Source organism: Lepidochelys kempii, chromosome 14 (genome assembly GCF_965140265.1).
Source record: "Lepidochelys kempii isolate rLepKem1 chromosome 14, rLepKem1.hap2, whole genome shotgun sequence".
Classification (NCBI taxonomy): domain Eukaryota; kingdom Metazoa; phylum Chordata; order Testudines; family Cheloniidae; genus Lepidochelys; species Lepidochelys kempii.
In genome coordinates this window covers 35901061-35914425 of record NC_133269.1, presented here as the reverse complement: position 1 = coordinate 35914425, position 13365 = coordinate 35901061, and the positions used below count along the sequence as shown (strand labels likewise).

At 51.6% G+C, this 13365-nt stretch overlaps 1 protein-coding gene across 5 annotated transcripts; it reads left to right on the top strand.

Moving 5' to 3' along the window:
- Nucleotides 1-227: 227 nt before the first annotated feature.
- Nucleotides 228-13234, top strand: LOC140897815 (zinc finger protein RFP-like). 5 transcript variants are annotated; one of them, XR_012154814.1, is made up of 10 exons: nt 840-945; nt 2476-3140; nt 4848-4943; nt 6960-7190; nt 8314-8336; nt 9002-9117; nt 9734-9763; nt 10873-11007; nt 11415-11626; nt 13154-13234. XR_012154814.1 is itself a non-coding variant. In XM_073310913.1 (9 exons), exons 2-9 carry the CDS (start codon nt 2724-2726, stop codon nt 13195-13197), a joined length of 1092 nt encoding a protein of 363 aa, XP_073167014.1. In that variant the 5' UTR covers nt 228-321; nt 2476-2723; the 3' UTR covers nt 13198-13230. The 5 variants fall into 5 exon arrangements, 4 of the variants coding, with proteins under 4 accessions (XP_073167014.1, XP_073167013.1, XP_073167015.1 ...); XM_073310913.1 differs by lacking the exons at nt 840-945; nt 11415-11626 and adding an exon at nt 228-321 and having other exon boundaries at nt 13154-13230; XM_073310912.1 differs by lacking the exon at nt 11415-11626 and having other exon boundaries at nt 13154-13230.
- The last annotated feature ends 131 nt before the right edge of the window (nt 13235-13365 follow it).

Below are 13365 nucleotides of genomic sequence, written 5' to 3'. Positions count from 1 at the left end.
GGGAGCCACGGTGAAATCCCTGCTCAGCCCCAGCACAGAGGCAGCTCCCTGAGACCCGGGACAGAGAGGCAGGAAATCAGGGAGGGTCCCAGCCAGGATGGGGCTGCTGGGGAGTGTGAGAAATGGTCCCATCCTCCCCCAGGGTTGAGCTCTGCCCCTCACGCTCTGATTCTCTCTCCCCCCAGTGACTCTGGACCCAGACACGGCTCATCCCCCAACTTGTCCTGTCCACAGATCGGAAAAGTGTGAGATGCGGGGAGACACGGCAGCGACTCCCCGACAACCCTGAGAGATTTGACTGGAATCGCTGCGTGCTGGCCTGTGAGGGGTTCACCTCGGGGAGACATTGCTGGGAGGTGGAGGTGGGGGATGGGCGATGCTGGGCTGTGGGGGTGGCCAGAGAGTCTGTGAGGAGGAAGGGTGGTTCAGTTTTTAACCCTGAGGAGGGGGTCTGGGCTGTGCAGTGGCTGCAGGGGGATCAATACAAGGCTCGCACCTCCCCTGAGACCACAGTGTCCTGGGTCAGGTCCCCAGCAGGATCCGGGTTTGTCTGGACTGTGACGAGGGGCAGGTGGCATTTTTCAGTGCTGACGACAAGGTCCTGATCTTCACTTACCCCACCAGCGTCTTTCAATGGGGAGAGAATCTGCCCTTGGTTCTGTTTCTGGGACAGCAAAACCCAGTTGAGACTCTGTTCCTGATACACAAGATTATCTATCCCCCTGCAGGCCATGAAATGGGCTTCTCTCACCTCTGACACCCTCATTTCTACACTCTGGGAATCTAAAGTGGGGCTGGTGACCCTGTTCTCCCCGCTCCAAAAAAAAACCCAACGAAACAAAACCACTCAACCGTCAGGGACATTGTCCAGCCTGTTTGTCGCTGTTCTCTATGATCGCAGAGGACTCTAGCAACCTGGTCAGAGAGCAAGAGGAGGAGTCCTGGGTGAGGGAGAACAGTACAGGTGGCAAATCTTTGGGGCAGGGGAGTGGCAAGAGGAAAATGGTTAATCATCACTTTTGATGAGGGTTTTCTAGAATTTAACAAAGCTATTTTTATATCAAGCCCATGGAGGTTGTGTTTTATGGTTCCCATAAATCATTGACTGCTGCCGGCTTTTTTGTTTTTTCACCAAGTGGATTCTGTATCTTCATAGCTGTAAAGATGCTGAAATTTTTGTGTCTCACAATGATTTCTCTTGTCTCCTGCGGGGGAAAATATAGCAATAAACCAGGAGCCATCAGAACTACTTGATTTACCAGTGTTGGGTTTGTTTGCTTTTTACTGACATGCACGGTGGGGTCGAGGTGGGTTACAGGCCATTAGAATTGCAAACAAAGCAACCCTTCTGGAATTGCAACAATAGTAATGATCATGTCTCTGCTAGGCCACATTCAGGTGCTTTCATCCATTGTCTGTTGGATCCGAATTTCCCAGCCCAGGTGCATCAAGCATTCAGACAGTACAGTGACATGTAGCCAGTTACTGGTCCAAACTTCTCATAGACCAGGGTCACATGCGTAGTTGTTCGGTACCTCTACTGGCCACATTCAGAAACAAAAGAGCATCATCGTCTGTTTGATGAGACCTTGCACATATGGTGTGTGCTCTATAAAATGGCCTCCTGACACACACATGTCACAGTTACCAGTGGGGATCTAAAGCGTGAATTTCAGCCCTGAAATCACAAGCCCAGACCCCTTGCCTTAAAGCAGTAACTCGTTTGAGCTGCGAGCCATGAGTTGGTTGTTCGTGACTGGGGCTGGCCACTAGAGGGACAAGATCTCTTGCACTAAGCCAACGTATGAAATAACCACATAAAGCCAATGAGAGGGGGTGTGTCCTAACACTGCCCTTGTCTCCTCCAGCTTTGCTTTTCCGTGTTGTTGCCCTGAGGTTTCTCCTCTGCAATTCTTTCAATAGGATTCATAGAGAGCCAGCTTGCTGCAGGTTTGTGAGCTAGTGGCCATGGGGCGAGCCCCTAGGATGAGCAGGCAGGAGATGGGGAAGGTGAGGCTGGAGGAGAGAGAAGTCCTATCAGACTCCAGTCTCCTGCTGTTCAGATCAATCAGCAAATGGCTATGAAAGCCTGTGGGATTTGGGCAAAGACAGGTGGTGGAATGAAAAAAACAACACACCAAACTAGGGGCAAGCGATCATGTCTCAGACATTCTGAATGAAGCCAAGACATATGGGCCAGCCTGTCCACGGGTAGCTGTAGCCATTTCTGTTTAAGGGCAATGGGACCAAATTCATCCCTGCCACTAAAGTGTGTACTCATCTCATTCAATGAAGAGGGCCAGATCTCCCTCTGGTGCACATCGGTGTTGCTCCATTGGAGTGAATGGGCAAGAGCTCCAGGGGGAGTAAATCAGTGTAGCTTCATTGACTTAAATGGACCTCTGTCAGTGTACAGTCGTGGTCACGAGTTAATCACTTGCTTTCTTTCTTGCTTGCTTGCTTGCTTGCTTGTAGATGCTCTTAAATTAAAAGAAGAGAAAAGGAAGGCAGGTTTTTAACTCAGCTTATTTTTGAGATGAGCACTCTTCCCAGCAGAGAGAGGGTCACGTTTCTCATCAGAGCCCCCAGGGATGGGGAGAACTCACAGCCCCAGCTGATTCTAGCTCCGCCAATGAGACAGAGCCAGGAAGGGAAACACCCAATTCCTGTCCCAGACGCTGGAAATTCAAACGAGCTTTGTGTTCCCCTTCCCGCCGGGAGCCATGGCTGGAGAGAGCAAGGCAGAAAGTCTCTGGCATGAACTTTCTTGTCCCATCTGCCTGGAGTATTTCCAAGAGCCGGTGTCTATCCACTGCGGGCACAACTTCTGCAGAGACTGCATCAGCCAGTGCTGGGGGGAGTCGGAGCCCAACTTCTCCTGCCCCCAGTGCAGAGAAACCGCCCAGCAGAGAAACTTCAGGCCCAGCAGGGAACTGGCGAGAGTTATCGAAATAGCCAGAGGGCTGAGTTTCCAGGCAGCCAAAGGCTCAGGAGGCGAGCGAGTGTGTGAGAGGCACCAGGAGGCCCTGAAACTGTTCTGCGAGGAGGATGAAACCCCCATCTGCCTGGTGTGTGATAAATCCAAGGCTCACAGATCTCACACGGTGGTTCCCATAGAGGAGGCTGCCCAGGAGTACAAGGTAGGAAATCTCCGCCCGGCGTCAGTGTTTGTACCTATGGGGTTTTTTCAGATATATTTCCAGGCCCAGAGTAGAGCTGCTCATGCAGAGGTCACGTAGCCTGTGGCCATAACTGGGGGTCCCCAGGCTTTCCAATGTTTGGGTTTCCTTCTAGTGTCACCTGAACTCTAGTGTCATTTCCTGCTGTCACAAAGGATGTTTTTTTGCTAACTACAGTGTTGTGATAAAGATTTTGAACCTTACACATGGATCTCTGCTCTGACTTGAGGACCAATTTCCAGGAGTGGGTGGGGAAAAATATTCATTATCTTGTGATGCCCTTTTCCTCGGTGAATATTTCTGTTCCAACACACGTTCCTGCTGAGCGGGACACACCGGAACCAGCACTGCCAGCCCCCACCGTTCTTAAATCCTGCGATCTTTGGAAAGATTCAGTCAGACTGCGGGAATTTATCCTCCCACGCTCTGCTTCATTCATTTCAAACCAACAGAGAAATAACTTGCTTCTTGGTCCCCAAAAGATGCTGGTGGAGGCGAGGTGAGGCAGGGGTGCAGTCAGAGCTCCTGACTGGAGGACAGATGAGGAATTTTTGGAGCAAACCTGGCACCATCTGTTTTACTAGGATCAGCAATCTGAGAACAGAGTTGTAGGAAAGAGATCTTCACTGAACACACCGAGAGGCCAGTGCTACAGGGGCCGGCAAACTTTTTGGCCTGAGGGCCACATCAGGTTTCCAAAATTGTATGGTTGGCTGGTTAGGGGAGGCTGTGCTTCCCCAAAGAGCCAGGCATGGCCTGGCCCTTGCCCCCTGATGAACCCCCCCGAGACCCCTGCCCCATCCATCCCTCCCAGTCCCCTGACTGCCACCGGACTCCCCACCCCTGAGTGCCCCCCGCTGCCCCATCGAACCCTCCCTCTCTTTCCTGACTGCCTCCCACGGGGATCCCTGCCCCCATTCAACCCCCCCTATTCCCCGCCCTCTGACCGCCCTGACCCCTATCCACATCCCTGTCCCCTGACCACCACCTCGAACTCCCCTGCCCTCTAGCCCACCCCCCTTCCCCCTTACCGCGCTGCCTGGAGCCCCGGTGGCTGGCAACGCAACAGCCGCACCGCCGAGAGCACCAAGACAGGCAGCTGGGGCGCCCGGCTGGAGCCAGCCACGCCACCGCGCAACACAGAGCCCCGGGTCAGGCCGCGGCCCTGCAGCTGCGCTGCCCGGCAAGAGCGCGCAGCCCCACCGCCCAGAGCCTTGTGCTGGCTGCGCAGTGAGCTGAGGCTGCGGGGGAGGGGCCGGGGACTAGCCTCCTGGGCCAGGAGCTCAAGGGCCGGGCAGGAGGGTCCTGTGGGCCAGATGTGGCCTGCAGGCTGTAGTTGGCCCACCTCTGCACTAGAGTTTGTGCACTGGCTGCCTGGATCCAGTTTGTGCTCCTAGCCCCCAGGTGTCAGAGTGAACTAGTTCTCCTCTGCTGCTTGCTGCTTGCCCCCAGTTCCTGCAGCGTCCCTAGCCTGGCCTGTGCATTGCCCTGTGGGTGCCCTCCCGGTCTGCTGCTGGGTTAAGTAAACTGGAAAGCTACATCCATGCACTGGTGTTATTGCCGGGGGATACGGGGTGGGGGGAAGTGAAATTTCAAAAGAAAATTGCTCCTCAAGTTCCAAAAGAAAAAAAATGACTCCCTCCGCCCCCTGCATTTCTCTTTGCCCAGGAACAGGTCCAGACCCGACTGCAGGCTCTGAAGGAAGAGAGAGAAAAGCTCCTGGGATGGAAACTGACTGGAGAGAAGAGAAGCTCTGAGTACCTGGTAGGTGCCCAATGGTGTTACCCAGCAGGGCCCTGGGGATGAAGGGCAGTGTGGGACATTTGTGTGTCTCTCTGGGTCCCTGTGCTGCTGGTTTGGGATTCTGCATGTCTGTCTCTGGGTCCGTCTTCACTACCCTCTGGATTCGCTACTCCCTAGTCTAGACACGATAAATTGACCCCCGAGTGCTCTCCTGTATTCCAGCGCCAGGAGAGGCGCTGGCGGAGTCGATGGGGGAGCGGCAGCAAACGACTCACCGCGGTGAAGTCGATCTAAGTACGTCAACTTCAGCTACATTATTCAAGTAGCTGAAGTTGTGTAACTTAGATTGATACCCCCGCCCCCCTCAATGTAGACCAGGGCTCTGTTCCCCTCTGTGGGCTGGGGTGGGACTGGGACTGGGACTTCTTGCCTGGCTCTGAGGCAGATTCCCCAGGAGCAATGGGCAGCCCTGGGGCAGGGCAGACGCTGATCGAATCCAGCAGCAGGTGCAGCCTGTGCTCCCCTCTGCCCGGGATGGACGGGATGTGGGGTCATGGCCCGACCTCCTCCCTTCAGTTCTGGTAGTGCCAAGGCTGTGTTAATGGTCCATCCCCAGATGTCAGAGAGGCCTGCTGGGCTCGGCTTCAGGCTTGATCTTTGTCTGTGTCTGCAAAACACTGTCTTTTTCACCCTGGGCAGTGCAGTTGTAGCCATGTCGGTCCCGGGATATTGGAGAGACAAGAGGGGGAGGTTAGATCTTTGCACCAACTTCTGTTGGTGAAAGAGACAAGCTTGTACGCTACCCAAAGCTGTACGCTACCCAAAGCTTGAGGTCTGGGCTGGAGAGCTCTGGGTGGCTCGAAAGCTTCTCTCTCTCTCTCTCTCTGACGGAAGATGCTCCAATCAAAGAGATCACCTCAACCCCTCGTCTCTCTCTTATAGATGAGCACTAGAGAGTCAATAGCTGAGCGACAGCCAAGCTCTCATGCTAAGCGCTGATGTTTTCACAGTGCTCTAAAACCCACCTGCATCCTGACCTTGTCTTGGAAAATCACGGTGCCCCATCCAGGCCTGAGACAGAGTTATTGGACTGAATCAGGAGTCAAGTGGCCAAGGGGCTGCAGAGGTGAAGGGCTCAGACAAAAATAACCTGACATTCAATTTGTTTCCCATTCTCATAACTTTTCTGTGCCCACCTATGGCTCAGATCATAGCACCGATAAGCCCCAAACTGAGCTGGGTCTGAATGGATTTCACCTTGGCTGGCGACCAGCTCCAGGGCCACACCAGGGAAGCAGCATCTTAGAAGTTATAAGAGGTTCTTTCAGGCTCTGTAAATACTCATACATCTTGGATATACACATGGGAAAGTGATGTGAGCATGCTCCAGGAGACAGGTGCACCTCAAGCCAGGGTGCGGAGTGGTAGCCAGCAGCTGCAGAAATGGGACAGAGTTAAGGTTGGGTGGCAGTGTGCATGGGAGGCGTGACCTTAACTCTGCATTCCCTTGATTTCAGAGCTGTGTTTGTCTTTGCTTCACTCTTGATTTCATGGTATAAATTTATGGACTGGGGCTGCACTAGAGATCCTGATTTCTGCACTAACACAGTTAGTCTCTTCAGAGGGGTGGCTGAGCATCCTCCAGGGCATGTGAATATCTGGAGCTTCCTAAGTGAAACTTAGGAGTTTTAGTTTGTTTTCTTATTTTGTGTTTTCTTTACCCCGTTCAGTCTCTCTCAGGAAGTCTCTGCTCACGTACCTCTGAATCCTGCCCTTTCTACTGTTCGAAGGACTGAGATTGTCACAGGTCACTGATCACAAGAGAAACAAGCCATGTGAGATGGGAAGGGAATTTAGGGCGAGGTGGGACTTTCTAGGAAAATGTCTCTGGTCACATGGGGAAAGTTTCTGTCTGCTTTTGAGGTGCTGAATATTTAGAAATCCCCCCTCCTGCTGACACAGGGCTCTGTGAAATCTCCCCTGCCTCTCGGTGTGTCCTTGATGTGCCTTTTCCCTGTTTGTGCCTCTTCTTTACAGGGAAAGACAGATGCTGAGAGAGAGAAAATTGTGTCTCAATTTAAGCAGCTGCACCAGTTTCTGGAGGAAGAAGAGCGACTCTTGCTGGCCCGGCTGGGAGAGCTGGAGAAGGAGATTGTGAAGCTGCAGGATGAAAATATCACCAAACTCTCCGCGGAGATTTCCCGTCTCAGTGAGCTGATCAGCGAGATGGAGGGGAAGTGCCAACAGCCAGCGAGTGAATTCCTGCAGGTGAGACCTCAGAGCCTTGGGGATATTTGGGAAATGGATGAACAGGGAGACCCATGTGGCTTGGAGTGCAGGATCCTAACACTACAGTGGAACTCACTATTTCTAGTTTTTTCATAGGAATCCTCTCTCTTGCTCTCTCTTTAATGGTACCTCATTTAATTGTTAGGAACTACTGTTAAAATGTGAATTCGCTGGTTTACAATCACTTCCACTTGCTTCTGTTTTATTATTCTCTTTTATATTATTAGTAAGTTGATGAGGGGTCTGGAACAGCTTCCATCTGAGCAGAGATTAAAAAGACTGGAACTGTTCAGCTTAGAAAAGAGGTGACTAAGAGGGGATATGGTGGAGGTCTATAAACTTATTCCGGTGCGGAGAAAGTGAACGGGGTCACCCAATGAAATTTAATAGGCAGCAGGTTCAAAACACACATAAGGAAGTGCTTCTTCATAGACCTCACAGTCAACCTGTGGACCTCGTTGTCCTGGGATGGTGTGAAGGCCAAAAGTATAAGTGGAGTAAAAAAAGAATTAGATCAGTTCATGGAAGACAGGTCCATAAATGGCTGTTAGCCAAGATGGTCAGGGACACAACCCCATGCTCTGGGTGGCCCTAAAGCTCTAACTCCCAGATGCTGGGACTGGGGATGGATCACTTGAGTTTGCTCTTTTTTGTTCATTCCCTCTGAAGCATCTGTCAGAAAACAGGACACGGGGCAGATGGGCCATCAGTCTTGTGTTGTTAGGATTGAGGGATCCCGGGAGAGGGGCCCCTTTGTAGGGTTTAGATTTTAATGGTCTTTTTTTATAGTGTTCTGGGTCCACTTAAGGCCCACATCACTGGGGGAGCGGAGCCCGTTAATAACACACATGACTTCATCTACTGCTCATGAGGCAGGGAAATATTATTTAAATAATGTGATCCCCATTTCACGGAGAGAAAGGGGGACTTTGTTTTGGAAATCATCCCAGGCCAGCTGCCGCTCTCCCCATGACACCACCAAGACCCCTGAACCAGGATCACAGTGTGGCCCACTCCACTCTCTTTTCCATTGGCCGACGTCCTTCTCTTGGTTATCAATCGTAACTGAGCTCTTTGTTCTCTCTCCCCCCTCCCCCCCCAGGACATCAGAAGCACCTTGAGCAGGTACGTGGCTCTGTCTCACTCTCAGGGACACGTCACTGAGCGTGGCAGGGGCTTGAGCGCCATGCGACGCCCTCATCTCCTCAGGGCACCATGGCCAGCTGTGCGGGGCAGGGTCACCCCTCAGATCCAAATCTCCCCTCTGCTGACGTTACTCCTGGGATTGATGCTCTTTATCTGAGATGCTGAGATGATGAAGCATGAGGGCAAGTTAATAGACCTGAATAGATTCATGAAATCTCTTGTGTCCCAGGGAACGGGAATATGGACCCTTCCAGAGCAGCGGTGTTCTAATATGTTCAGCTTATGTCCGTTTGGCGCCCTGCATGAGGTGATTTGGGGTTAGTGGTCTCCATCCATTTCTGACTGAGCAGGTGTCCACACCACAAAGCTTAGCAGAGTCAATGCAGCTTGTTGGCCCATCTCCCTGCTCCACTTCCCCTCGATGTCGTTTCTCTCCGGGTCATGCTGGAAACAAACTGGGCCGCTGTGGGTGAAGCTTGTGCTGCCATTGCCTGAGCGGTACCTGCTCTCAGGCCGGGATACATAGAACAGTCCAGCCTCCAGGCCCTGCAGTCCAGCAGCTTTCGCTGGCATGAAATTCATCTGAGATGCGTATAAAATCGTGATTTACAATCAGTTAATTAGAGAATTCTGTTTCTCTCCAGGTGCGAGCAGGGGAAGTTCCAGCAGCCAGTGGAGATTTCTCCTGATTTGGCAAAGAGACTTGGTGATTTTACCCAAGAAAACATTGTGGTAAAGGAGACTCTGAAGAAATTCCAAGGTAGTGAGCAGGGATTGAAAAAGGAAAATGGAGACTGGTCTCTGTGAAGGTTGGAGGAAACGGGCTGTGTCCAATTAGCTGTGAATGTAAAATTCAATTTAAGAACATGGAAGAAATATAAACAAAGTTTTGAATTTATTAAGACATTTTTTCCCTAGATATACGATATTTATGGAGGAACAACAGTAGTCTGAATGTGATTCGTTGTCACTTTGTTTGCCCTAATTCTTGAGGACTGCAAAATACTTGGTTGAGTGAAACTGTGTGCTAATGCAGAGGGCTCCATCTACTCTTCCTGAGTCTGTTTCGCTCCAGTCTGAGCTGTCTAGGAATTTTCTCTTGTAGAAAGATGAGATACACTAAATGCCACATAAGCCATGTTTATAACCATGTTATTAGTGCAGAAAGGGGTCCATAAGCTTGAGAGTGGCCCGTGTCCATATGGGCGAATTTTACACTATGTCTCTCTCTCTATCTCTCTCTCTGGGTCTCCCTGCCTTTTCCCTTCTGTTCGTGGCTCAGAACTAAAGCACAGTTATTGTGATTAATTGTAGAAATCCTGCATGAAACATAATTTTGATACCATGAAATCTCTTTCTCTCCCTCTCCTCCCAAGATGCTCTGGTGTTTAAACTGCAGACAGCAAGTAAGTGGATCTCTGGCAAAAGGGGGTAGTGTTATGAGTCGGGTTTTAGATGGATTGAGAGAAAAAGACAGTTTGTGTTTGTGGCACTGGATTCATTTGAGGAACAAGCTTCTGAGATCGAACAAAAGAGAGTCCCCCATCCATAGAGAGTGAGCATTGCAGGGGAGGGGGCTGGCCTTGAGCACTCCGATATATTATTAACCCCTTAATTGTTGTGCAGTGTACTGACTGAATGAGGGCACTGTCTCCTCTGTTATGCTGAGTGGGGGTGGGGGCCTGGTCTGACCCTCTCTCGGAGTGTCCATAGGACATCGCCCCCTTCCCTGTCTCTCCCTGTGGGTCCCACCTCTCTCTTCCCCCCTGGACTCTTGGGTTGCCAACTAGGCCTCTCCATCCTCTCTGTCTTTGTGTGGTCTTCTGTTCACAATGCCTCTTCCTCTTCCCTTCCCCATGGGCTGGGGGCCCTGCCCTGGCATACCCACCAACTCCCTCCTGCCTCCTTCCACCCAGGGCTACTGCCTCCTTCCCTTGTCCCAGCTGCACTGGGGTTTGCGCTCCCCTCTCTGCTGGCTCCTTGATTCCCTCTGACTGGGGGTGTCTCCCCAAGAGGCGGCTGAGGCTGATGCCTCTTCGGTCTCACCCCAGGCTCTGCTGCCTGCCCTGCCCAGTCCCTGCGGCTGGGAGTGGGGAGCCACAGCATGGGGAGCAGGGTAGAAGATTGAGATCATAGAATATCAGGGTTGGAAGGGACCTCAGGAGGTCATCTAGTCTAACCCCCTGCAGGGCCAATCCCCAATTTCTGCCCTAGATCCCTAAATAGCTCCCTTAAGGATTGAACTCACAACCCTGGGTTTAGCAGGCCAATGCTCAAACCACTGAGCTATCCCTCCCCCAGGTCTGCAGCTATAACTGGCCCTGGGAGGTGGGAGCCACGGTGAAATCCCTGCTCAGCCCCAGCACAGAGGCAGCTCCCTGAGACCCGGGACAGAGAGGCAGGAAATCAGGGAGGGTCCCAGCCAGGATGGGGCTGCTGGGGAGTGTGAGAAATGGTCCCATCCTCCCCCAGGGTTGAGCTCTGCCCCTCACGCTCTGATTCTCTCTCCCCCCAGTGACTCTGGACCCAGACACGGCTCATCCCCAACTTGTCCTGTCCACAGATCGGAAAAGTGTGAGATGCGGGGAGACACGGCAGCGACTCCCCGACAACCCTGAGAGATTTGACTGGAATCGCTGCGTGCTGGCCTGTGGGGGGTTCACCTCGGGGAGACATTGCTGGGAGGTGGAGGTGGGGGATGGGCGATGCTGGGCTGTGGGGGTGGCCAGAGAGTCTGTGAGGAGGAAGGGGTGGTTCAGTTTTAACCCTGAGGAGGGGGTCTGGGCTGTGCAGTGGCTGCAGGGGGATCAATACAAGGCTCGCACCTCCCCTGAGACCACAGTGTCCCTGGGTCAGGTCCCCAGCAGGATCCGGGTTTGTCTGGACTGTGACGAGGGGCAGGTGGCATTTTTCAGTGCTGACGACAAGGTCCTGATCTTCACTTTCCCACCAGCGTCTTTCAATGGGGAGAGAATCTGCCCTTGGTTCTGTTTCTGGGACAGCAAAACCCAGTTGAGACTCTGTTCCTGATACACAAGATTATCTATCCCCCTGCAGGCCATGAAATGGGCTTCTCTCACCTCTGACACCCTCATTTCTACACTCTGGAATCTAAAGTGGGCTGGTGACCTGTTCTCCCCGCTCCAAAAAAAACCAACGAAACAAAACCACTCAACCGTCAGGGACATTGTCCAGCCTGTTTGTCGCTGTTCTCTATGATCGCAGAGGACTCTAGCAACCTGGTCAGAGAGCAAGAGGAGGAGTCCTGGGTGAGGGAGAACAGTACAGGTGGCAAATCTTTGGGGCAGGGGAGTGGCAAGAGAAAATGGTTAATCATCACTTTTGATGAGGGTTTTCTAGAATTTAACAAAGCTATTTTTATATCAAGCCCATGGAGGTTGTGTTTTATGGTTCCCATAAATCATTGACTGCTGCCGGCTTTTTTGTTTTTTCACCAAGTGGATTCTGTATCTTCATAGCTGTAAAGATGCTGAAATTTTTGTGTCTCACAATGATTTCTCTTGTCTCCTGCGGGGGAAAATATAGCAATAAACCAGGAGCCATCAGAACTACTTGATTTACCAGTGTTGGGTTTGTTTGCTTTTTACTGACATGCACGGTGGGGTCGAGGTGGGTTACAGGCCATTAGAATTGCAACAAAAGCAACCCTTCTGGAATTGCAACAATAGTAATGATCATGTCTCTGCTAGGCCACATTCAGGTGCTTTCATCCATTGTCTGTTGGATCCGAATTTCCCAGCCCAGGTGCATCAAGCATTCAGACAGTACAGTGACATGTAGCCAGTTACTGGTCCAAACTTCTCATAGACCAGGGTCACATGCGTAGTTGTTCGGTACCTCTACTGGCCACATTCAGAAACAAAAGAGCATCATCGTCTGTTTGATGAGACCTTGCACATATGGTGTGTGCTCTATAAAATGGCCTCCTGACACACACATGTCACAGTTACCAGTGGGGATCTAAAGCGTGAATTTCAGCCCTGAAATCACAAGCCCAGACCCCTTGCCTTAAAGCAGTAACTCGTTTGAGCTGCGAGCCATGAGTTGGTTGTTCGTGACTGGGGCTGGCCACTAGAGGGACAAGATCTCTTGCACTAAGCCAACGTATGAAATAACCACATAAAGCCAATGAGAGGGGGTGTGTCCTAACACTGCCCTTGTCTCCTCCAGCTTTGCTTTTCCGTGTTGTTGCCCTGAGGTTTCTCCTCTGCAATTCTTTCAATAGGATTCATAGAGAGCCAGCTTGCTGCAGGTTTGTGAGCTAGTGGCCATGGGGCGAGCCCCTAGGATGAGCAGGCAGGAGATGGGGAAGGTGAGGCTGGAGGAGAGAGAAGTCCTATCAGACTCCAGTCTCCTGCTGTTCAGATCAATCAGCAAATGGCTATGAAAGCCTGTGGGATTTGGGCAAAGACAGGTGGTGGAATGAAAAAAACAACACACAAACTAGGGGCAAGCGATCATGTCTCAGACATTCTGAATGAAGCCAAGACATATGGGCCAGCCTGTCCACGGGTAGCTGTAGCCATTTCTGTTTAAGGGCAATGGACCAAATTCATCCCTGCCACTAAAGTGTGTACTCATCTCATTCAATGAAGAGGGCCAGATCTCCCTCTGGTGCACATCGGTGTTGCTCCATTGGAGTGAATGGGCAAGAGCTCCAGGGGGAGTAAATCAGTGTAGCTTCATTGACTTAAATGGACCTCTGTCAGTGTACAGTCGTGGTCACGAGTTAATCACTTGCTTTCTTTCTTGCTTGCTTGCTTGCTTGCTTGTAGATGCTCTTAAATTAAAAGAAGAGAAAAGGAAGGCAGGTTTTTAACTCAGCTTATTTTTGAGATGAGCACTCTTCCCAGCAGAGAGAGGGTCACGTTTCTCATCAGAGCCCCCAGGGATGGGGAGAACTCACAGCCCCAGCTGATTCTAGCTCCGCCAATGAGACAGAGCCAGGAAGGGAAACACCCAATTCCTGTCCCAGACGCTGGAAATT